Here is a 23,788-nt window from a genome sequence, read left to right as displayed (position 1 = left end):
GAACCATTACATATTAGAAGAACCAAGCTTTGTACTACATTTGCATTAAAATACAACTCAATCAAATGTAATGATGATTTGTCAAATTCAAAAGCTCACATTCTATGAATCTTAAATCCAAATGAACTCTTCATGAAGTTTCATGTAAAACTGCTCTACTTAGTAACAGTCCAGTCCCCTACTTCAACAGATCAACAGACCCATCTTATAACTCTCTAAGCTCACTCTCTCCATCTTTGTAATTTGGTGTGCTTTTTAAAAATGTTAAAGTGGTTTTTCTTGTCCTCCAGGGTGAGTGAGATCCTTTGTGCAATATGTTGTTTGCCCCTAGTTTAACAACCTATTTTTAATTTGTTAACTGTTTACTTTAAATAAACTGTTTGTATTCCTTTTAATTTTAAAGAACATCATCTTAATGAGCAGTTTTTTAATAAACCAAAATAAAAAAACAAAAAATTGAGCAATTTGGCAATTACTTGAATTACTGTATGCATTGTAAAATAACACAAGTAAGTTGCATCCTACTTATATTTTCTGCCAGATCCAGAAAGTACAGACTATTTTAAAAATTCTCAAACGCAAGACTCAGAAAACACATAGTATTTTCAATAACAAGTATTGAAAATCAGTTTCCCTACACTGGATGCACTTTGGTTAACCATGTTAACCAAAGCAAAACATTGATATATTTGTACCCTACATCACTAAGCTTGTAAACGAATCTCTCAGTTCCGGTTGTTTCCCCGATAGCCTCAAAGTTTCCTACATCAGGCCGCTCATCAAGAAACCAAACCTGGACAAGGAGATATTCAAAAACTACAGACCGGTTGCAAACTTAAAATATCTTGGAAAAGTCATCGAACGAGTAGTGTCATCACGTATTTCTGATCACATTCATACTTTCAACCTGTCCGACGTGTTCCAGTCAGCATACAAGCCTTTCCATGGGACCGAGGCTGCACTAGTCCGTGTGAGCAACGATATTCTCTCTTCTATGGACAATGGTAACCTGACAGCACTAGTCCTGCTAGACTTGAGTGCTGCTTTTGACACTGTTGATCATAACATCCTTCTCTCTCGGCTCCAGAATCACCTTGGCATAGAGGACACAGCCCTAGCATGGTGCAAATCGTATCTCCACAATAGAACTCAGCATGTATGTATTGGCACTGCGATATCCGACCCTGTTGTTTTGAACTACTCTGTGCCACAGGGGTCGGTACTCGGCCCGCAGTGGTTTACGCTGTACACTTTACCGATTCGTGACATCATCCTCAAATTTAATCTGAATTACCATGTGTACGCAGACGACACTCAGCTATACATCACGTTTAAATCTTCTCAAGAAAACGCCAATGCATCTATTGCAAGACTTGAGAAATGCATCCAAGAGATTCGACGTTGGACACAACAAAACTTCCTGAAGTTAAATGATGATAAGACAGAGTTCCTTTAATTTGGGTCACGTCAACAGTTAACTAAGGTTTCAGTGCCATACATCTCCATCGGTGATGCTCGGATAGCTCCCTCGCTGAAAGCTCGGAACTTGGGGGTTATTTTTGATTCATCAATGACACTTCAGCCACACATCAACAATATTGTTCGTTTATCATCGTATCACATCAGGAATATAGGTAAGATTCGGAAGTACTTGGACAAAAGTGCCACTGTAATGGTCATTCACGCATTTGTTACTTCTCATCTTGACAACGGCAATGCTCTTCTCTACAGTCTTCCTAACAACCAGATTTCCCGACTTCAACGGCTCCATAATACTGCTGCCCGCATTGTGACACTGTCTAGAAAATCCTGTTCTATCACCCCCATTCTGAAACAACTACACTGGCTCCCTATCTCTCAACGAATCATCTTCAAGCTGATGCTCATTGTCCACAAAGCTCTAAATGGCAAGGCTCCCCACTATATTTCTGAACTGCTTCAAGTTTACACTCCATCAAGGAATCTTCGATCAAGTTCCATGCTTCTCCTCATTGAACCCAAGTCTCGACACTCATCATGCTCATGGGGTGACAGGTCTTTTTCTTCAGCCGCGCCACGCATCTGGAACTCTCTACCACTTAATCTTCGATCTTGTGTTTGTACCGCAAAATTCAAGTCTCTTCTCAAAACTTATCTTATGTCACAGGTTTTCAATGACTAATTTTGTTGTGTCTGTTTTTCTTTGTGTTGTGTTTTGTTTTTGTTTTGTTTTTGGTTTTACTGCGCCTTGAACACCCAGCAGGGTGGATATGTGCGCATGACAAGTCTTATTATTATTATTATTATTATTATTATTATTATTATTATTATTATTATTATTATTATTATTATTATTATTATTATTATTATTATTATTATTATTATTATTATTATTATTATTATTATTATTATTATTATTATTATTATTATTATTATTATTATGAAGAAGTTTATTTTATGCTATCTACGATACATCCTACAGAGCCGGATCCAGACTATGGATCTGAGGCGCTAAAGGGGTGATGTTATTTAATGGACAGAATTCTACGTAGTATGTGAGCTGTGCCGAGGAGTGCAATCTTCTGGACTAAGTTGATGCTTATGCTGCCAGGGATACGTTCAATGAATTTCTCCAGTCCTTTCTTTACTAGTCCCAGAGCTCCGATGACCACTGGGATTGTCTCGGTCTTCATACTCCACATTCTGCTAATCTCGATCTCAAGGTCTTTGTATTTAGACAGCTTCTCGGCAACTTTAATTGAGGTGTTTCGTTCGGAAGGTATTGACACATCAATTAGTATACACCTCTGGTCTTTCTTGTCCTTGATGATGATGTCGGGTCTGTTGGCTTTAATCTCTTTGTCAGTATGGATTGGCATGTCCCAGAGGATGGTGACTACATCATTCTCTGTGACCGTTGTCGGCTGATGTTTGTACCACTCCCCTGTCGTCTCTATGTTGTAATGCCTGCAAATTTTCCAGTGAAGGTACGCCGCTGTCTTATTGTGTCGATGAATATACTCCGTCTTCGCCAGCTCTGGACATCCAGAGATAATATGGTCTACGGTTTCTTCATATTTTCCGCATATCCTACATTGTGGGTCTATTCCATCTTTGATGATGCGATGGTGAAATGACCTGGTGGCGAGACTCTGGTCTTGGGCGGCAATGATAAGGCCCTCCGTCTCTGCTTTCAGCCCGGTGTTTTTAAGCCATTGGTGTGTCTTCAGTTGGTCAACATCTGCTTCTTTCGTCCTTTTTGGATACTTCCCGTGCATTACCTTGTCTTCCCAGGTTTTCTGTAGTTGTTCATGACCCTTGGTTTTTGCTGTCTTCTTTACTCGCTTTGTATAGATAGTTGTTGCTTCATTATCTGATGGTGTGATTTCTGAGTAGTCAAGTTCTCTTTTGAATTTTACTGCTTCTTTTTTGATGGAGTAGAGCTTTTTCTTGTCATCATGTTGTTTCACTATTTGGAGGAGTGGGTCATTAGTTTTCGTCAGATAAGCATCTAGACCGATTGTGGAGGTTTTGAAGGTTAGTTCAAGCTGGATCAGGCCACGTCCTCCAGTTAATCTTGGCAGGTACATCCTGTCAATGTCTGCTTTTGGATGGTGCATCCTGTTCATGGTCATTATTTTTCGTGTCTTTGCATCCATCCTCTTAATCTCCGACAGTTTCCAGTTGATGATATTGAAACTGTACGATACTACAGGTATTGCAATGGTGTTGATAGCTTCAAATCGGTTGGCTGCATTAAGTTCACTCTTCAGTATCATCCGCACTCTTCTATAATACTCTTTCCGGACCTTCTCCTTCATGGCTGAGTGTTGTATGCCGTTACCTTCATTTATTCCAAGGTATTTGTATGTACCCTCTTGGTCCATCTCCTTGATTTTAGTGACAGTGTCAATGTCTAGGTCTGTTGTTTTGGTGAGTTTTCCCCTTATGAATGTGGCTTTGGCACACTTATCGAGTCCGAACTCCATCCTGATGTCGTCACTGAAGGTCTTCACAATGGTGAGCAGACCCTTTTGCTGGTTGTCATCCTTGGAAAATGTCTTGAGGTCATCCATGTAGACAAGATGGTTAAGTTTGCCATTTTCGGATGTGTATCCGTAACTACTGTTGTTCAGCAGGTTGCTAAGTTATTATTATTATTATTATTATTATTATTATTATTATTATTATTATTATTATTATTATTATTATTATTATTATTATTATTATTATTATTATTATTATTATTATTATTATTATTATTATTATTATTATTATTATTATTACCTTATTACGCCTTAGCCACATGTGCACTGGACGTAGAAGCTCTGTTATTATGGCATCTTTGCACAAACAGCGACAGCAACTAGCTTTACTAAAACATAGAACTTTTAAGATCTCTGTCACCAAAGAAACTGGATCAAAAGCACCTGTAGATTAAAAAAAAATGTAATACACACTTGTTTATAGTAGACTTGACAACAGCTGCAAACATTACAACTGAACTATAACATGACTCTTCAGCATCTAACCAGTCCAAATAGTGTCCGTATCGTATGTTATCATTTCAAGAATATCAATTGCAAGTTCTCCTAGACTGATACACCTAGTGCATCTTGGTTTAGAAACCAATCGGATCCACTTTACCTCCTTGATTCTTAAACATAGAAGTACCTTGTACCACTTCATACCACTGGGTCTTGTCGGGTACTACTAACCAAGACAGTTTTGAATTATACTAAATCCTTTCAAGATTTAAAGGCAGTGGACACTATTGGTAATCACTCAAAATAAATATTAGCATAAAACCTTACAATGTACTTGGTAACAAGTAATGGGGATAGGTTGATAGTAAAAAACGTTGGGAGAAACGGCTCCCTCTGAAATGACATATTTTTCGAGAAAGAAGTAATTTTCCACGGATTTGATTTTGAGACCTCAGAATTAGATTTTGAGGTCTCAAAATCAAGCGTCTGAAAGCACACAACTTCATGTGACAAGGATGTTTTTTTCTTTCATTATTATCTCTCAACTTCAACGCCCAATTGAGCTCAAATGTCACAGGTTTGTTATTTTATGTATATGTTGAGATACACCAAGTGAGAAGACTGGTCTTTGACAATTACCAATAGTGTCTGGTGTCTTTGACCCATCCTACCAACAACCCATGACTATCCAAATCACAAGCTGGGTGGTCATTTGGCTTTTAAAGATTTACCCTTTACTTGTTAAAATCATTTTTAAAGAAATTGGTGTCAGTCTTATTTATATACCTCTTGCTTCTCACATTCAAAGCCCTCCATGGTTTAGCACCTTGCCACATAACAGATCTTCTACAAAAACGTAACATCAGACCAGGCCTTTGATCGTCATCATCATCACACATACTCTATGTTTCCAAAACTCGTCTGGCAAGTTACGGAGACCGTGCCTTTTCCAGCTGCGCACCGCGTCTCTGGAATTCCTTGCCAGACGGGCTGAGGGACACACCTGATCTATCTACTTTCAAACAAAACCTCAAGACTCATCTGTTCAATTTGTCAGCTTGCTAGCATCCGGCGCCTTTGAATGGTACTATTCCAGATACAGTGCGCCTTATAAATGTTATGTTATTATTATTATTATTATTATATATATTAGATTCCTCTAATCTGATTTGTTAAAAGTGGAGTCATTGAAATACCTGGGCCCGCTTTTTCTATCAAGATGACGTCATAGTTAACTATACCAGAGGCACAGCAATCGACTGTGAAATCAATTGAACAGTCGCAACACACTGTATTCATAGATTGCTAGTGTACTGTAGGCGTTCCATGTCACAGTGCATGACCTTTCTTGATAGTCAGGGTTGAGATATCGCATAAAATTGCTAAAAAATACTAGTAATAATCCAGCAAGATTTCATCTTGTTGATGACAGAGGACTGAGAGAGATCATGGATGCCGCTGATAGCACAGTACAGATAATGTATGTGGCGTATCACATGATACCATTCAACAATTTACTTTGATAATAACTTTACTTATATAGCGCTTTTAACAAAAGCAATACAAAGTGCCTGGTTGCTTACGAAATACAATAGCAACCAAACAAAAAGATAAACTACATGTTTTACAGACAAAACAATGCAATTAACAATGATTCAATCTAGAGTAACTTTGGATAGAGGTGGGTTTTTAATTGGGAATTGAAGGAACTCAGGGAATTGGCTTTTTTTAAATTGGGATTTGAAGGAACTTAGGGAACTGGCTAAACGAACAGATTGAGGAAGACGATTCCAGCATTTTGGCCCAGTTACAGCAAAAGCTTTAGATCCTACATTAATACGTGATCGTGGGGCATTCAATACAACAGCTGAAGTCGATCTTAAATTATACAAAGACTGGGGGTGTGGAGAAGGTTGCAAAGATAAGTTGGAGCTTGGTTAGAGAGTGACTTATATGTGAGGACTGCGTTCTTATATTCAATCGATTGCAAGCTGGTAGCCAATGCAGGGTCTGGATGAGAGGTGATGTATGTGTGTATTTCGGTTTCTTGTAGATGAGACGGGCGGCTTGATTTTGAAGGAGCTGTAGCGAGTGCAAGTTCTTTGTTGATGTTCCATAGAGAAGGCTATTGCAATAGTCCAACCTTGAAAGAACTAGTGCTCGAATTGCTGCATGTGTACAACTAGCATCAAGGTTTTTCCTTATCAAAGTCAGGTTACGAAGGTGAAATTTAACAGTTCTTGAAATATTTGCCACCTGAGCATCATGAAGAAGACAAACATCAAAGATGACACCAAGGATCCGAAGGGATTGTGAGGGTTCAAGAACAACATCACCAAGTGTCAACTTGACATCAGTGAGCTTCCGATGATGTGCTTGCGATGCAACAACCAGGAATTCCGTTTTGTCTTAATTGAGTTTAAGTTTATTGACAGTCATCCAGGTTTGAATGTCTTTGACCACATGTATCAGCTTGGAGAGTGCACCTTGGATAGAATCTTGAGAACCTGGATCACATGTGAGATATATTTGTATGTCGTCAGCATGTGATAGTTAATATTGTGTTCTTGGAAGATATTGGCAATCAGTTGCAGGTACAAAGTAAAAAGCAGGGGCCCTAGGACTGACCCCTGTGGGACTCCATACTCAAGTTTAACCTGGGGAGAATTTGACTTATCAATGGCAACGGAGCATGTCCTGTTCACAAACCACTATAAGGCAAATCCGGAAAGTCCATAATGAGTGTAAAATCTTTCCGTTAGAATGGCATGGTCAAGTGTATCAAACGCTGCTGATAGGTCAAGGGACAACAGGAATGAAGCCTTCTTGTAGTTCAAGGAGCGTGAAATGTCATTTTGTAATGATAGTAGAGTTGTTTTAGTGCTGCATTTCTTTTTCAAGGCAGACTGTCTCAAGTTATCAAGATGATTCAGGTCGATATATTCATGCAGTTGATGAGCAACAACTTTCTCCAAGACCTTAGCATGAAAGCGGGTATTGAAGATTGGCCTGTAGTTACAAAGGCTGCTTTGTTCAATAATTGTTTCTTGAGAACAGGGCCCAATTTCATAGAGCTGCTTAAGCACAAAATTTCGCTTAAGCAAAAAAATCCTCGCTTAGTAAAATCAGGGGCTAATTTCATAGAGCTGCTTAAGCAAAAAAATTGCTTAAGCACGAAAATAGCTCGCATATTTTACACATGTTACTGGCCAAAATTTAATGCCATATACATTGCTTGTGACTGGTATTTAGCTGTTGTAATTGGGCCCAGATTACCAGCCAATACTCCACTCAATTGTTATGCTAAGTTAACAACAGCTAAATACCAGTCACAAGCAATGTTTATGGCATGAAATTTTTGCCAGTAACATGTGAAAAATAAGCGAGCTATTTTTGTGCTCAAGCAAATTTTTTGCTTAAGCAGCTCTATGAAATTGGCCCCAGGTGTAACCGTTGCTTGACCAAGACAGGAAGGGAAAGTACCACTTTCCAGCGAAGAGTTGACGGTCTCTAGGATGATGGGCATGAGTACAGGAATGTGTTTCTTTAACAGCCACATCGGTAGAGGATCAAGGGAGCAGGTTTAATCAGGTAGTTTCCTAATGATATCTTCAACGTTGCTGAATGTTACCCGATTGAATGATGAAAGCTTGGTGTTTGGTTTAGCGGAAACTAGACCAAGAACAGATGCGTGGACATGGAGATCATCGATGCACTTCCTTATATTCCTCACTTTATCAGTAAAGAAGGAACAGAAAGCAGAAGCAAGTTCCACAGATGATTCAGCGTTGGGCAGCACACATTTGTTCTTGTTCAAGAGTTCCTTAACTGCTTTAAACATGTCCTTCGAAGATGTCATGATAGTAGGCCAGTTTAGAATCAGATACAGCCAATGCCACTTAAAGCCATTATACACTTTCCGAACAGAAAACAAATAAAAGTTCACAGATTTACAAATAACTTACAGGGTTTACAGAAGGTAATGGTGAAAGACTTCTCTTGAAATATTATTCCATGAAATGCTTTACTTTTTGAGAAAACATTAAAACAATTATCAATTCTTGATAATGAGAATTACAGATTTATTTTAAACACATGTCATGACACGACGAAATGTGCGGAAACAAGGGTGGGCTTTCCCCGTTATTTTCTCCCGACTCCGATGACCGATTGAGCCTAAATTTTCACAGGTTTGTTATTTTATATATAAGTTGTGATACACGAAGTGTGGGCCTTGGACTATACTGTTTACCGAAAGTGTCCAATGGCTTTAATTTTTTGCTTCATGATAGGGTAGTGGGTCATTTGCAGGGTTTAGTCTGAGGGCTTTCCGCCATTTTCTCTCTGCTCGCCTCTTCTCATGCCTAGCAGCATCGACATCATCGTTACACCATTTTGGGCAATGACAATTCATTGATTTTCTAGAGCAAATTGGAGCATGCTCATCGAGAACATATTTGATGATGTTATCAACATCGGATATAAACTTGTTCAAGTCGTCAGTCATTTGAACCCCACTTAACTTAGAAGAGAGATCAGCGGAGAACCTTTGGTTGTGTAGATTGCAAAACTTGGGGAACAAAATGGGTTTGGATGGAAGAGTTTGCTTCTTTGATTGAGTTCTGCAACTCATTAGAAGGCAGGGATCAATCTGCACAGAGCAGAGTAGGTTTTCATCTTCCCTGGCAATAGCTACATCAAGAATATGACCACCTCTGTGAGTTGGTGATGAAACATACTGGATCAGTCCTTCTGTCCTGAGCAAGTTCATGATGCGTGCAACATCATAGCGACTGGGGCTGTCAAAGTGTATGTGCAGATTGCAGAGAATTAGCAATTTTCCTGGGATCTTATTGAGTTCATCAAGAAGAAGTTCACAGACTTGATGGTGGAGGCCTATATGTAGGTCACAACTAAGTGCATTGTCCTTTGATGATCGGTAATGAAACAATGTTCTATGGTCTCATAGGTACGGGAATCGAGTTGACGAAGTTTGAGGTGGGATATAAACATTGCTCCCATACCTCCTCCAACGTCCATTAGCTCGTGGGACGTTGATGAAACTGTAACCTGGTGGGGTCATCGCACCAATGAGAACATCATCTTCATCTCCGAGCCATGTCTCTGTGATTAGCATAATGTCAATGTATTGCTTATAACATAATCCGCGAGAGACGATGATTTATTACGAACGGATCGTACGTTCCAACAACAAACATGAATCATTGAGAGAGTTCCACATTTGCATCAAGTATGGTATGCATAGGCAGCTTCACGGTGGTTCGATGTCGATGCCGCTTGCTGCCCGAACCCCTGTATCTGAGGATGCCATTTTCCTTGAGTCAAGATAGTACAGCAGTAGATAGTGCAGGTTTTGCACATTGGGTATGGCAAAAAAGAAGATCATACAGCTTGGATCTTGAATAGTGAAGCTTTTCTTCCATAGCTATTGACCAGTGAGGCACGATCAAGTTCTTGTGAACAGTAGGAAAGTCACTGTAGAGTCCTTGGTCAAGTCACCAGAATAGATGAATGGAGCAGTGTTTTGTATAAGCCCCAACCAGCAAGAAGCTACATGTAGAAAGCCATGCACTTGGAATACAGTGTCGTGCACATAGAAATGTGCAAAGTCAAATCAAAAACATGTCCAAAATAGTCACTTTCGGTGAGTTACATGTAGAAAGTCAAGCAAATTTCCAGTAGATGGACGAGCTATTGATAGAACTTCTGGTAGCAGAATAGTGACCAGGAACAACAGATATCACAAAACATGACATAAAGTTCAGGAGAGCAATCCTGAGTGTGGCAGCCAAAGATAAGCGCCCTTGTCAGTTCAGGAAATCTTGTAACCATCAATCAGATTAGAAGAATCTATATTATTTGGTATATAAAAGAAATATGAACTGCTTAATATTCAGGGCACATTTAAAATTATAGGCCCTCGCTGGTTTTGACATCACCTTGGGCCTATAATTTAAACTGTGCCCCTCATAGCAGTCAATATTTCTATATTAATAACTGCAGCTTATGAATTGATATAAAAAGCGATCACACACGTATGCAGGCTTCCAAGTTTTACTTGCCTATGCAATATGTGTAAAGTGCTAGTTACACATAAACATGTATGACTTATATTCTGGGCAGCTATATTCTGAAATTACTAGCATATCCAAGAACATGATGCTTTTTTACCTGTAGGATACCAACAAAATGGCAGGTTACTTACTTTGTTCTGGTCTATTCAGTACTGGTGCCTCTTGTTCAGTGATTATATGGACAAGGGAGACCAAGAGATCAGTAACACTCACTATATCATACAGAAATAGAAAATATAATATAAATAAAAAGAGTATTATGGGAAGTACTGTACAATGTACAAGTCAATAATAATAGTTCCTTCAAATAGTTATCATCACTCTGTAGTTGATTCTGAAAATAGCCCAGTATTGGTTACCATACTGAGTAAGTAACTTTTATTGAACTCAGTTTTGATGACAAAAAGGTGAAGGAAATAACATTTTTGTACTGTTCAAATTTTTACCAATTATATCACCAGAAATGTTTATTTGTTTAACCTTTAATGGAGCCATAGTTGAAATTGATGTTTGTCTAGACATAAAGAAAGGAACACCTTTCTCTGCAGTAAAGACTTGATGAGAGAAACTTTACAGATGTTGCGTACTGTCATGGTCAGCAGGAATAGCATTTATTGGCTAGCTGGCTAGGCCCTTAAGAGAAAGATGTCTGGCAAATAATTTACTACATATTGTAAGCTGGCTAGATTTTGTTTTTATTCTTTATGTATTGATATAATATTTTTTAAGAAAATGTGCGAATACAACATTTACAATGAAATTGAGAAACTGGGCTCTTTATTGTTTGTCACTTACTAAGATCATGGAGGAAGGAAGAGAAGGAGTTCGACGAAGGGTTTTCAAAAGTCTAACCCGTGGTACCGCGGTCATTTAACGACACCTTGTAATCACCCACATACCTTACACAAATAATGGGCGATCGGCCGTGTGTGAGTTTGCGCGTGCGCACTTGGTAATTCTTTACCAAACTATGGCGTCGTATGTCGTATGGATATAATAAAGGAAAAACTACCTTTTTTGAGACGCAATAACAATTGTGGACGCTACCGGGCACCTAAACGATGAACACAATTGAATACCAACCACCCTCGTGTGCTTATACCCAAATTTTGATCCACAGCTAGTGACCAGAAAGTTGCAAAAAATGTAAAAATATGCTATGATATTTCCATGTAAACACCACAAACGGTCAATGAAAACGTGTGTATTCACAATTCTTCTCTCCAATGGTTCAACTTTACACGAAGGCAACGGTGCAGAGCGGCGGTACCACTGGTTCTGTACAAAGAGATCTAATCCCACTCGTTAATCGGCTGTCCAGCTGGAGGTCTCCTATATTTTTCCACTGGTCAGACAGGGGCATTGTCAGGCCGGTATTCTTTTGTTACTCTGCGATTTTGCGGGTCGTTCGAGCTCCTTCTCTTCCTTCCTCCATGCTAAGATACATTTTATTAAACAAAGAGAAATAAGGCTCAAATCATGTTGTGTCAAGAGGCACTTAGATGTAAAAATGATTGGAATATGCAAAGTTAAAAAATGAACATTTAGGATGGTCTGCCAGCAAAAAAAATTTAAAAAAATCCAGTATTGTTGTATATCCTGGGAGGAGTGATCCCTCCTAAAGGGGAATAGTATAAGTACAGCCACTGTTTGTTGTTTGTGATTGCTGTAAATGCTTACCATCTCCATCCTTAGTAGCCACAGGAAACAAGTTGTATCCATCAATGTACATAAGCAGGCGACCAAGCAGGCTGGCACAATGATGGAAATACAAATAACTTGCTTCTTTTTCTGTAAAACGAGTGCGCTGAGCAGAGCCTGGAGTTCAAATAAGATACAGTTCTTAGGTGATCCTTTGGTCAAATCAAGTAAGCTATGAAGAATATCCTAAAGTTACTGTAAATATGTGTACATTTAGTAATTCGGAGTCATTAATGCATGGCTAAGTATTGCACTATCAAGTGAATTCAGAATCATTTAATCTTCGATTCAAGTTTATGGTTTTGTTCATTTAGTCCCAACTCCACTGGCTGCCCATTCATGATTATATTATTTTAAAGCTGCTTCTTTATGTCTATAATTGTTCCCAGGGTCTTGCTCCTAATTATCTTTCTGATCTTTTGTCTTCTTATACATTTGGCAGAGAAGGTCTGCGCTTCTCCTCTGATAAATCCCTTCTCTGTGAGCAAAGGCCTTCTTGATCTGCTGGCTCCAAGTCTTTTTCTCTGGCTGGGACGAAGGTATGGAACAAATAACCCAAACTCATCAGGGAATCACCTTCTATCGCCATTTAAAAAAAAAAAAAACTCAAGACCTACATGTAATTTTTCAGTCAGCCTCGTCATTAATCCTTTGTTGTTCTGTTTTCTCTTTCTTTCTTTGCTTTGTTCTTGTTTTATTTATTGTTCAACGCTTTGATCCGTGTTAAAGGCGCTATATAAGTACCTGTATTGTTATAATTATTATTATTATGCTACAAAATACATACCCAAGGTCTGTTTTTCCAGTTTATCTGTAACTCGACTGACAAGGTCATGTGACCTATCCCCTGACAACAGGAAATCCATGCACTCTTGAACGCAGGTCTGTACCTACAGAATGAATAAAGGCACTGCTGTAATGGTGTGTGAGCACTGATAATAATCAGGCAAGGATTGGACTGGTCTAAAAACCTTCTCTGTGCCCATAAGGTAGACCAAGTACCCATGAGACAGACTGAATACCAATGAGGTAGATTGAGTACCCTTGAGGTAGATTGAGAACCCTTGGAGAGATGTAGACCCATGAGGTAGACTGAGAACCAATGAGGTAGATTGGGAACCTATTAGATAGATTGAGAACCTATGAGGTAGATTGAGAACCCATGAGGTAGATTGAGAACCCATGAGGTAGATTGAGAACCCATGAGGTAGATGGAGAACCTATGAGGTAGATTGAGAACCGAAGAGGTATATTGAGAACCGAAGAGGTATATTGAGTACCCATGAGGTAGATTGAGTACCCATGAGGTAGATTGAGTACCCATGAGCTAGATTGAGAACCTATGAGGTATATTGAGAACCGAAAAGGTAGATTGAGAACCCATGAGGTAGATTGAGAACCCATGAGGTAGATGGAGAACCTATGAGGTAGATTGAGAACCGAAGAGGTATATTGAGAACCGAAGAGGTAGATTGAGAACCCATGAGGTAGATTGAGAACCCATGAGGTAGATTAAAACTCATGAGGTAGATTGAGTACCTATGAGGTAGATTGAGTACCCATGAGGTAGATTGAGTACCCATGAGCTAGATTGAGAACCTATGAGGTATATTGAGAACCGGAGAGGTAGATTGAGAACCCATGAGGTAGATTGAAAACCTATGAGGTAGATTGATAATCCAAGAGGTAGATTGAGAACCCATGAGGTAGATTGAGAAACCATGAGGTAGATTGAGAACCCATGAGGTAGATTGAAAACCCATGAGGTAGATTAAAGTTGGCATGACGAATAGGGTGTAACTCCACTTCCTAAAACATCAGCCTATGTGTTGAGAGATGTAGCTAAGATGGCAGCAAGCATTAGCCTTGTATGTAATGGTGCAGTAGAACTTTCCATAGACGTTCCATGGAAAAATGACAGGTCAACTGCTTGATGATTGGTCTAGCTTGGTCTTGACCACAAGCCAAGTCTCATGGACCAAAAAGTTAGGTGAGGTTGGAGAGGTTCTCAATCTACCTCATAGGTTCTCAATCTACCTCATGAGTTCTCAATCTACCTCATGGGTTGTCAATCTACATGTACCTCATGGGTTCTCAATCTACATGTACCTCATGGATTCTCAATCTACCTCATAGGTTCTCAGTCTACCTCATAAGTACTCAATCTACCTCATGGGTTCTCAATCTACCTCATGGGTTCTCAGTCTGTCTCCGGTAATTCAATCTACCTCATAGGTTCTCAATGTACCTCATAGGTTCTCAATGTACCTCATAGGTTCTCAGTCTACCTCAAGGGTTCTCACTCTACCTCATGGGTTCTCAATCTACATAATAGGTTCTCAATGACCTCATAGGTTCTCAATGTACTTCATAGGTTCTCAGTCTACCTCAAGGGTTCTCAGTCTACCTCAAGGGTTCTCAGTCTACCTCAAGGGTTCTCAATCTAACTCATGGGTTCTCAATCTACCTCATAGGTTCTCAATGTACCTCATAGGTTCTCAGTCTACCTCATACATGTAAGTTCTAGTTCTAATCCTAGTTCAACTGCAGCTAAACTAGAAATGCATGAAGCAGTGACCGAGTACAATTCTCTACTTAATAGACCTAAGTGCAGTTACCATCGATCAGGAACTAATACAGACATCAGGCAACAAAGGACTATGTCAAGTCGTGAAAAAGCTTACAGTTGAAAGGCCTGTTCAGAGTCTACCCTCTCATACCTCACAATCAAAGCTCTCACAGGATTTCTTGGAGTTCTTTGGCGACAAGATATCTAATCTTCGGACACCACTTGAGAACTTGCCACCACCCACTTTCGCTTTTACCAACATACCAGCGTCCAATGTGATGCAGAGCTTCCAACCTGTCAGCGGAGATCAAGTCGTGTACTTTAGATCCTATTCCTGCCCCGGTGTTCAGGGAATGCTTAACTGTGCTTCTCCCTGCATTAGCAGATATCATTAACCAGTCTCTACGTACAAGAGTCTTCCCCACATCCTTCAAGTCTGCTTTGGTCGTCCCGACTTTCATGAAGCCAAACCTTGACCCTGACTGTCTAGCACATTACCGCCCAATCTCCAACCTTTCCTTTGTCAGCAAGGTGTTGGAGTGTGTTGTGTGCCGACAACTTCTGAAGCATCTTTATGAAAACTCTCTCTTGGCATCAAGGCAATCTGCTTACAGGCCTTCATACAGTGTAGAGATAGCATTGACGAGGGTCCAGAATGACCTGCTCCAATCGCTTGATGATGGAAATGAGGGAATCCTTGTTCTCTTGGACCTGAGTTCTGCTTTCGACATCTTGGACCACGGAAGGCTTCTTAACAGACTGAAAGTAACCTACGGTGTCTCAAGTAATCCTGCCAACTAGTTAACATGTTATCTCCATGACAGGGAACAACGTTTTATTGTGCATGGTGATATGTCCAAAGCAGTCCCTATTTGCTGGGGAATTCCAAAAAGGATCCGTTATTGGTATGCTCCTATTCATATGTTATATGAGGCCTCGAACCGTCGGTGCCCTGTGCCATTGCCGTAATGCCCTCGAAAATAACGACAATTCGACAATTCACGCCTGCCCTTTTTTTATCCAACTGCCGTTGGTGGCCCTTTTGTAAAATTGTTATATGCATAGTAAATGTCCAGTTGTATGTTTACACAGTCTTCGCTGGTACACACGCATTAGCTGCCGACAGCATGACCTGCATGCAAAGCATCCATGTAGTTCCTCGGATATTTTAGCTTGTTTACGAGAACAACACAACATGTAGGCTTTATTTGACCAAAATGACGCCAATTACGATACCTTGGATCGATAGACAGATTATTTTACTGTAAAATGTAATTTTTTGTTTTCCTTGTTTTGTTTTGTCTTGTTGTTTCGGGGAAGTTTTTGCGGGGTATTTTTAAGTAAAAAATGCTGTGATGAAGGAAGACGCATTGATTTTGATCACATGCGCGATTGTGTAAAACAAAATGTTAAAACCTTAGGTTGTAAATTTTTTGTTTTTGCCATGATGCCCCTCAAATTTTACAAAAAGCAATTATTGCCATGCCCTTTTGAACACGAAGTTCGAGGCCTGTTATACTACTCCTCTCCAAGAAATAATTGAAAGCCATGGAGTTTAATGCATGATGTATGCGAACAACCTACAACTCTATGTTCAAGTCAAGCAAGGAGAGCAACACCTAGCCATATCAACACTAGAGGCTTGTCTACATGTACGTGATGTACGGTATTGGATGAAGACAAATCAGCTGACTTGAACAACAATAAGGTGGAAATTCTCCACGTTACCTCACGCAAGAAGAGATCACAAGAAGTACCTCCTGTCCATATTGGTGAGACCCGGGTATCATGTTGTGGTGCAGTGCGGGATCTCGGGGTTACACTAGACAGCTATCTATCTTTACGCCAGCATCTGAACATAACATGTCGCAAAACTTTGTTCACACTTTATAGAATCGGCAAAGTGTGCCATCTTCTCGACAAGCAAACTAAATAAATTCTGGTCCACTCATTTGTAAGCTCTCTTTTAAATAACTGCAACTCTCTCTTGTTCGACATTCCCCAAAAAGACATAGCTAAACTTGAACGTATCCAGAATTCTGCTGCCCGTCTGGTTTCAAATTCCACTAAGCGCAAACACATCACTCCGTTTCTGATAGAATTACACTGGCTTCCCATCTCTTGTAGAATTCAATACAAGCTCCTCATCACTACTTTCAAAGCAATCCATGGAACATGCCCCAGCTACTTGTCTGACCTCATCATCCATTATGTTCCAGCCCGTCCACTCCGCTCATCATCACAACATCTCTTCACCATACCATCCATTCAAACTAAATCCTTCTGTTCTACGACTTTCTCTAGTGCCACCTCCCAACTTTGGAACTCACTTCCCGGCTACATTTGCTCTCCACAGAGCTTAGAACAATTCAAAACTCTGCTTATCCCATTTGTTTTCTATTGCTATTGTTCAGCTTAATTATTTTGTTTGCTTATTGTTAGTGTATTTATAATGTTAATTGGTTGCACAAGTATTTGCCTTTTGTTTTTTTGGTAAAGCGCATTGGTATTTCTTTCCGTTACAAAATGCGCTATATATAAGAATTAGCTATTATTATTTATTATTATTATTAAAGTAGATTGAGAATCCTTGGAGAAATTGAGACCTATGTGGTAGACTGAGAACCCATGAGGTAGACTGAGAACCCATGAGGTAGACCGAGTACCTATGAGGTAGACCGAGTACCCATGAGGTAGACCGAGTACCCATGAGGTAGACCGAGTACCCATGAGGTGGACCGAGTACCCATGAGGTAGACGATGTACCCATGAGGAAAACCGAGTACCCATGAGGAAAACCAAGTACCCATGAGGTAGACCGTGTACCCATGAGGTAGACCGAGTACCCATGAGATAGACTGAGTATCCATGAGGTGGTTGGGGTACCCATGAGGTAGACTAAGGTTGTCTGAGGACCTACAGAGGTGGTCTGAGTACCCATTAGGTGGCCTGAGTACCCATGAGGTAGACCGAGTACCCATTAGGTGGCCTGAGTACCCATGAGGTAGACTGAGTACCCATGAGGTAGACCGAGTACCCATGAGGTAGACCGTGTACCCATTTCACGGTCCCATGAGGTAGACCGTGGACCGTGTACCCATGAGGTAGACCGAGTACCCATTAGGTGGCCTGAGTACCCATGAGGTAGATTGAGTACCCATTAGGTGGCCTGAGTACCCATGAGGTAGACTGAGTACCCATGAGGTAGACCGAGTACCCATGAGGTAGACCGTGTACCCATTTCACGGTCCCATGAGGTAGACCGTGGACCGTGTACCCATGAGGTAGACCGAGTACCCATTAGGTGGCCTGAGTACCGATGAGGTGGCCTGAGTACCCATTAGGTGGCCTGAGTACCCATGAGGTAGACCGAGTACCCATTAGGTGGCCTGAGTACCCATGAGGTAGACCGAGTACCAATTAGGTGGCCTGAGTACCCATGAGGTAGACTGAGTACCCATTAGGTGGCCTGAGTACCCATGAGGTAGACCGAGTACCCATTAGGTGGCCTGAGTACCCATGAGGTAGACTGAGTACCAATTAGGTGGCCTGAGTACCCATGAGGTAGACTGAGTACCCATGAGGTAGACCGAGTACCAATTAGGTGGCCTGAGTACCCATGAGGTAGACTGAGTACCCAATAGGTGGCCTGAGTACCCATTAGGTGGCCTGAGTACCCATGAGGTAGACCGAGTACCCATGAGGTAGACCGAGTACCCATGAGGTAGACCGAGACTGAATACCCAAAGTTAGATTGAGTATCTTGAGGTAGTTTGAATACCCATAACAAGCTTTTAGCCAGAAATGCGTCCGGGCGTCTTTTGTCTTTTGGACGCCCTATTTCATTTTTCGACGCCCGAAAAACTTAGGGACGCCCTTGAAGACGCCCTGTTAAGCTTAGGCGATTAATGAATTGTCGGCAAATCATGGTTTTGATGAAGTATCTTGATGTATTCCCTAATTGAGACGTCTTGCAACCACAAAGGGCTGTTTAAAAAAATATAAAGTCCCAGAAACAACCGCAGGTTCTACAATTGATCCTGAAATACCAGGGTTTCTTTGGAAAAAAAAACCATCAAAAGACTCTAGCGCCCATGGTCTCCCACAGACCTGCAGAAGTAACACAATGTATCATTTTACCTCCCCTGTGTGGGAGCCTTGTGCCTGCCCTGCCGCCGAACTGCAGACCACAATGGGATCATATTACACAAACCACAACTCATCCACAACCCAATTTATGAATGAGAGGTCACCCCATGTGCATTATGGATGCTTATTGGTTAGCTAGAATGAAATGGGCGGGATCTAGCTAAATATGCGCACATGTAAGAACAGTCATGTGCAGTAGACACTTTAAAAAGACACTTTATGTGTGTGTAATAGAACTCTATGGTGTAACTGAAAGGCCCATGTTCACACCATGGGTAGACAGTACACCCCACAGATCCATACCCCGATTTGTAAACATTAATAAGCATTGAAATTGGGCGTTGTAAAGATGTCAGAATTTCGGCTAAAAATATAAATGATACTATTTTGATGATATAGGTTGGATAAATAAAAGAAATATGCTCAAGCTTACTTAACCTTGTATCTGGCCATTGAAAAAACAAACATATAAATTGCATCAGAGTCAAATGCGAGGTACATTGGTTGCCCCAAGTCCACAAAGAATTTCCCCCTAAAATGATAGACCACATTTTATGCAGGTGCGTTTTGAATGTGCAAGGAAAAAAGAGTCTTAGGATGTGTGCAATCATGCTACTGGAAGTTCTACTTACTAGGCTGTGGTTGTTTTCTAGATATCTTATGACAGCAGTACGGCCATAATTTCCATGCTGTAAGAGAAAAGAAAATACTGTAGAGAATATTTTCTGCAACAGTTACAATGACTTTACTTGACTTAACACTCTCCCATGCTCACCCACTTTGATTAGTTTTTTTGATTTACATTTCCATTTATTTCTTGTTGTTGTTCATAAGGTCAACAAAAAATGGGGATGCCCTTTAACCCGATGTTTTGTCTGGGTCGGTTAGTCGATAATAATTTTTTTAATTTTTTTTAGATGTCGAAGAAAGCCCAAAACTGCATTAACATTTCATGAAAGATCTAGTTGTCAAAGAAGCAAGGTATTTTATCTTATACATCTTGTCTCAAGCACTCTTTTTGCATCTTTGTTTTGGCAAATTCCTTCAAAAACAATTTCCAAGAGTCATTTCATTCACCATGTTTTTCGTCCGTTCAATAAACAAGCAATAGCATTGAAGGGCATTACTTGCAATAGCACCCTCTGTTGTTCAATGGATTGTTAGACTGGTTCCTTGTATAATCGTCGGATAAACGGGCGTATGGTTTGATATGTGTGTGAGGGGGGAAATCGATCTCCGTTGCGCTTTTGTGAACGTTAAATACCACAACTGTGTTGCACCATGATTGCACTGGATAATAATTGTTGTTGTCGACCATAAGTAGTCGGCCGAAAAACAAATTTTTGTGTCAAATCTACCATTTTGTGAGCATAAAATATTAATGAAATCACAATTCTGAAGAAAAAAAAAAAGGGAAAACCAAAAGAAAATAATAATAACTAGAGATAGTGATTGTAAACAATCACACAGCTGTTCCCGGGTGTTTTGTTAATAAAGTTCTCTATGCTACAAAAAACACACACATTACAACTCTATGAAATGTGATTACCTGGTCTTGTATCTGATACTAAATCAAAAGGAGCTTGAACACAAAAAACAAAGGTCAACATGGCGCCATGGTCATTGTGCTGAATAAATTTAACACAAGTTCAAAAATTGAGTGTGCAGTTCTTGAGATAGGATCCCACTTCCGGTTAACCCGGAAGTAAAGGTCAATACTGGGTGACGGAAAGCCATGCTTGATTTTCAATGCCCAAAGAGTCCCTAACTGAAAAAAGTTTGAAAATCTGCTGTGTAGTTCTTGAAATAAGGTCCCACTTCCCGTTGACCCGGAAATAAAGGTCAACATGGGGTCATACCAACCCGATGCGATTGTCCAATGCCAAAGGAGCCCATAACTGAAAAAAGTCTGAAAATCGGTTGTGTTGTTTTTGAGATAAGGTCCAACTTTCGGTTGACCCGGAAATAAAGGTCAGAAAGGGGGTCTTAGTTTTCAAAGTTAATATTTAATGCCTAAGTAGTCTATAACTGAAAGAAGTTTGACAATCGGTTGTGTAGTTCTTGAGATATGGTCCCACTTCCAGTTGACCCGGAAGTAGAGGTCAAATCGGGGTCACGGTTACCCGAGGCAAATCTCCTATGCCTAAGGAGTCTATCACTGAAAAAAACTTTGAAATCGGCTGTGCACTTCTTGAGATATAGTGCTGCAAAGAAAAACTCATTAAAGCTTCTAATTAGCATAAATTAACACGTGATGACGTCACAGTCTTTAAATTGTGTTTTTCATACTAATAAATTTCACAAGGTACAAGATGGTATGTAACTTATCCCGATCCAATGACTTCTACTAAAACTCAATTGTGTTTTGCACTAACCATAGGAAAGATGTATCAATGCAATGATCAATGCATATCACGTTGTAGCCATGATGCCAAGATTTTTAATTAATCATTAATTATTGACGTACTTTGACTGATTTTAATGGACTGAAACATCTCTTATTAGAACCAGTAAATTTTTCGACACAGAACATGAAATTTTGAAATCCAACAGATAAATTATTTTGAAGTTATTGTCAATTATTGTGTTTTTGACCTGTAAAACGTTTCCACTTTTAGCTCCATATGTTTTGTACACAGAAAATAAAACGTGCAAACGTATGACGTCACGATGACGTTACTGAAAGCGTTAGGCTGGAAGTCTTATCTACACTTCAAGACAAGTCCATAACCGAAAAAAAAATTGGATTGGATGTTTAACTCTTGAGATATGATGGGAACAATATTGCCTAATTAAATATTCACACGGCTGTCACATGAATAATTAATTAAGAATTTTAATCTAAATAAATCTCAAATTAAAGTTAGGCCATAATCTTTAATATGGTAAATGATTTGTCTCATTCTAATAATTTTAATTTGACATTTTAATAATTTGAAAAGTCAAGTGTTAAGTCAATACGATTTTGAGGAAAGAAAGAATAATAATAATAACAAAAAATTAAAAAAATCTCGACGATTACAATAGCTGTTCCGACTAAAGTTCGGAACAGCTAATAAAAAAAAAACGCAACAAAGATTTTCCTCATTTTACGGTCGGTCTGGATAGAGCAATCCAACATTTTCTTGTTTAGGCCTATTATCATTGTCACAAAGAGACCAGGGGCCGATTTCACGAAACTTTACGCAACTGCGTAAGTCCACTTGCTCAACATTTATGGCGCCATAAACCTTGCGCAAGTGGACTTACGCAGCCAGTACAATTTATCTTTTTCGTTGTTATGGGGCAAACAAAGGATAACACAGTGAGTGCATGCACACATGCAATGTTCCTGCACGATTCCAGGTCTATTTCAGGCATTCCTGGACATTCATGTAAACAAGTTTTGTTGAAAACGTCAAATATCTAGTACGTAGAGATTTTTTACCTTCAAGTTTTTCCTTAGAAATTACCTTTCGGGTGAAAACAATCAGAGGTTGAACAACAAAACTGTTCAAGTTATATCAATATTTGTGCCCATTTTACCAGAGATATTTAAAAATTAGTTTCTCACCAGGACCCCTGGCTTATTTTGTTAATACAGTTATTGTGTGGTAAAGTTTTATTGGTCGAGAACCAATTACGTGATGTGATACAAAAACGCATGTTCCATTGCTTCACAGCGGGGAGGGTAACATGAGTTTTGTTTACTGATGTACATTACATGTACCTTGTTTGTTTCCACCGTTGGCCGAATTGCAGGGCCGAATTGCAAGGCTGTGTATGAAATACCCGTGGGTTAGAAGAAACAGTAAAGAATTGTTTCTTATTTGAACTGTGCGTCTGCTTATTGAACTATGCATACTCATCAGTCGTAATAATGTTTGAAGATGACAACAGAGCTCCGAGAAGAGGAATAACCATTGTACCAAGGTACATGTATAACAAAACAATTGTTTGCATGCTGTGAAGGGAGTCCATGGGTTTTGTACATCCTTGGGGGGCAAATAACACCCTTCACCTCCATTGCCATTACCCCCCTCGGGTGTACAAAACACCATGGACCTTGCTACAGTGTGCCACAGTTGTATAATGAAGACTCTTACCATCCATTTCCCAAACCAGCTTGCCCTGGGATCAATGATAGAGATACAGTGCAGAGGAGTAAGAAGCTGGCATGAGGATGTCATAGACTCATATGGTTCAGTCATTAATAGATTAAGGGTAGACTCTGTCACTTCATCCAGGAATCTGCATATAACAGAAACATCTATATACATGTAAAGGATGTAAATTATTTTTGTCTTTTTGTTTTGGTCATGGTCTCGGATACCTTGGTCTTGGTCTCGAACTGCAAAATGTCTCGGTCTCGGAGGGCTGGTCTGGGTCTCGGTCTCGGACTGCAAAATGTCTGGGTCTCGGAGGGCTGGTCTGGGTCTCGGTCTCGGACTGCAAAATGTCTCGGTCTCGGAGGGCTGGTCTGGGTCTTGGTCTCGGACTGCAAAATGTCTCGGTCTCGGAGGGCTGGTCTGGGTCTCGGGTCTCGGACTGCAAAATGTCTCGTTCTCGGAGGGCTGGTCTGGGTCTGGGTCTCGGACTGCAAAATGTCTCGTTCTCGGAGGGCTGGTCTGGGTCTCGGTCTCGGACTGCAAAATGTCTCGGAGGGCTGGTCTGGGTCTTGGTCTCGGACTGCAAAATGTCTCGGTCTCGGAGGGCTGGTCTGGGTCTTGTTCTCGAACTGCAAAATGTCTGGGTCTCGGAGGGCTGGTCTGGGTCTCGATCTCGGACTGCAAAATGTCTGGGTCTCGGAGGGCTGGTCTGGGTCTCGA

At 40.2% G+C, this 23,788-nt stretch overlaps 1 protein-coding gene across 5 annotated transcripts in view; it reads right to left on the bottom strand.

The window, feature by feature from the left end:
• Positions 1–23,788, bottom strand: part of LOC139934446 (protein broad-minded-like) — a 91,614-nt gene that overhangs the window by 38,974 nt on the left and 28,852 nt on the right. For 4 of the 5 annotated variants that reach the window (XM_071928685.1, XM_071928686.1, XM_071928688.1 and 1 more), the window contains 6 exons: positions 23,066–23,210; positions 19,613–19,669; positions 13,050–13,152; positions 12,242–12,379; positions 10,693–10,773; positions 4,267–4,409 (listed from right to left, as the gene is read on the bottom strand). In XM_071928685.1, coding sequence (XP_071784786.1) covers positions 4,267–4,409; positions 10,693–10,773; positions 12,242–12,379; positions 13,050–13,152; positions 19,613–19,669; positions 23,066–23,210 — 667 coding nt within the window. The remainder of the gene's footprint in view (positions 1–4,266; positions 4,410–10,692; positions 10,774–12,241; positions 12,380–13,049; positions 13,153–19,612; positions 19,670–23,065; positions 23,211–23,788) is intronic. The other variant, XM_071928689.1, reaches the window with a different exon arrangement.

Source organism: Asterias amurensis, chromosome 3 (genome assembly GCF_032118995.1).
Source record: "Asterias amurensis chromosome 3, ASM3211899v1".
Lineage (NCBI taxonomy): Eukaryota > Metazoa > Echinodermata > Asteroidea > Forcipulatida > Asteriidae > Asterias > Asterias amurensis.
Note: the sequence above shows the minus strand (reverse complement) of the source record. Positions and strands in the feature narration are given on the sequence as shown.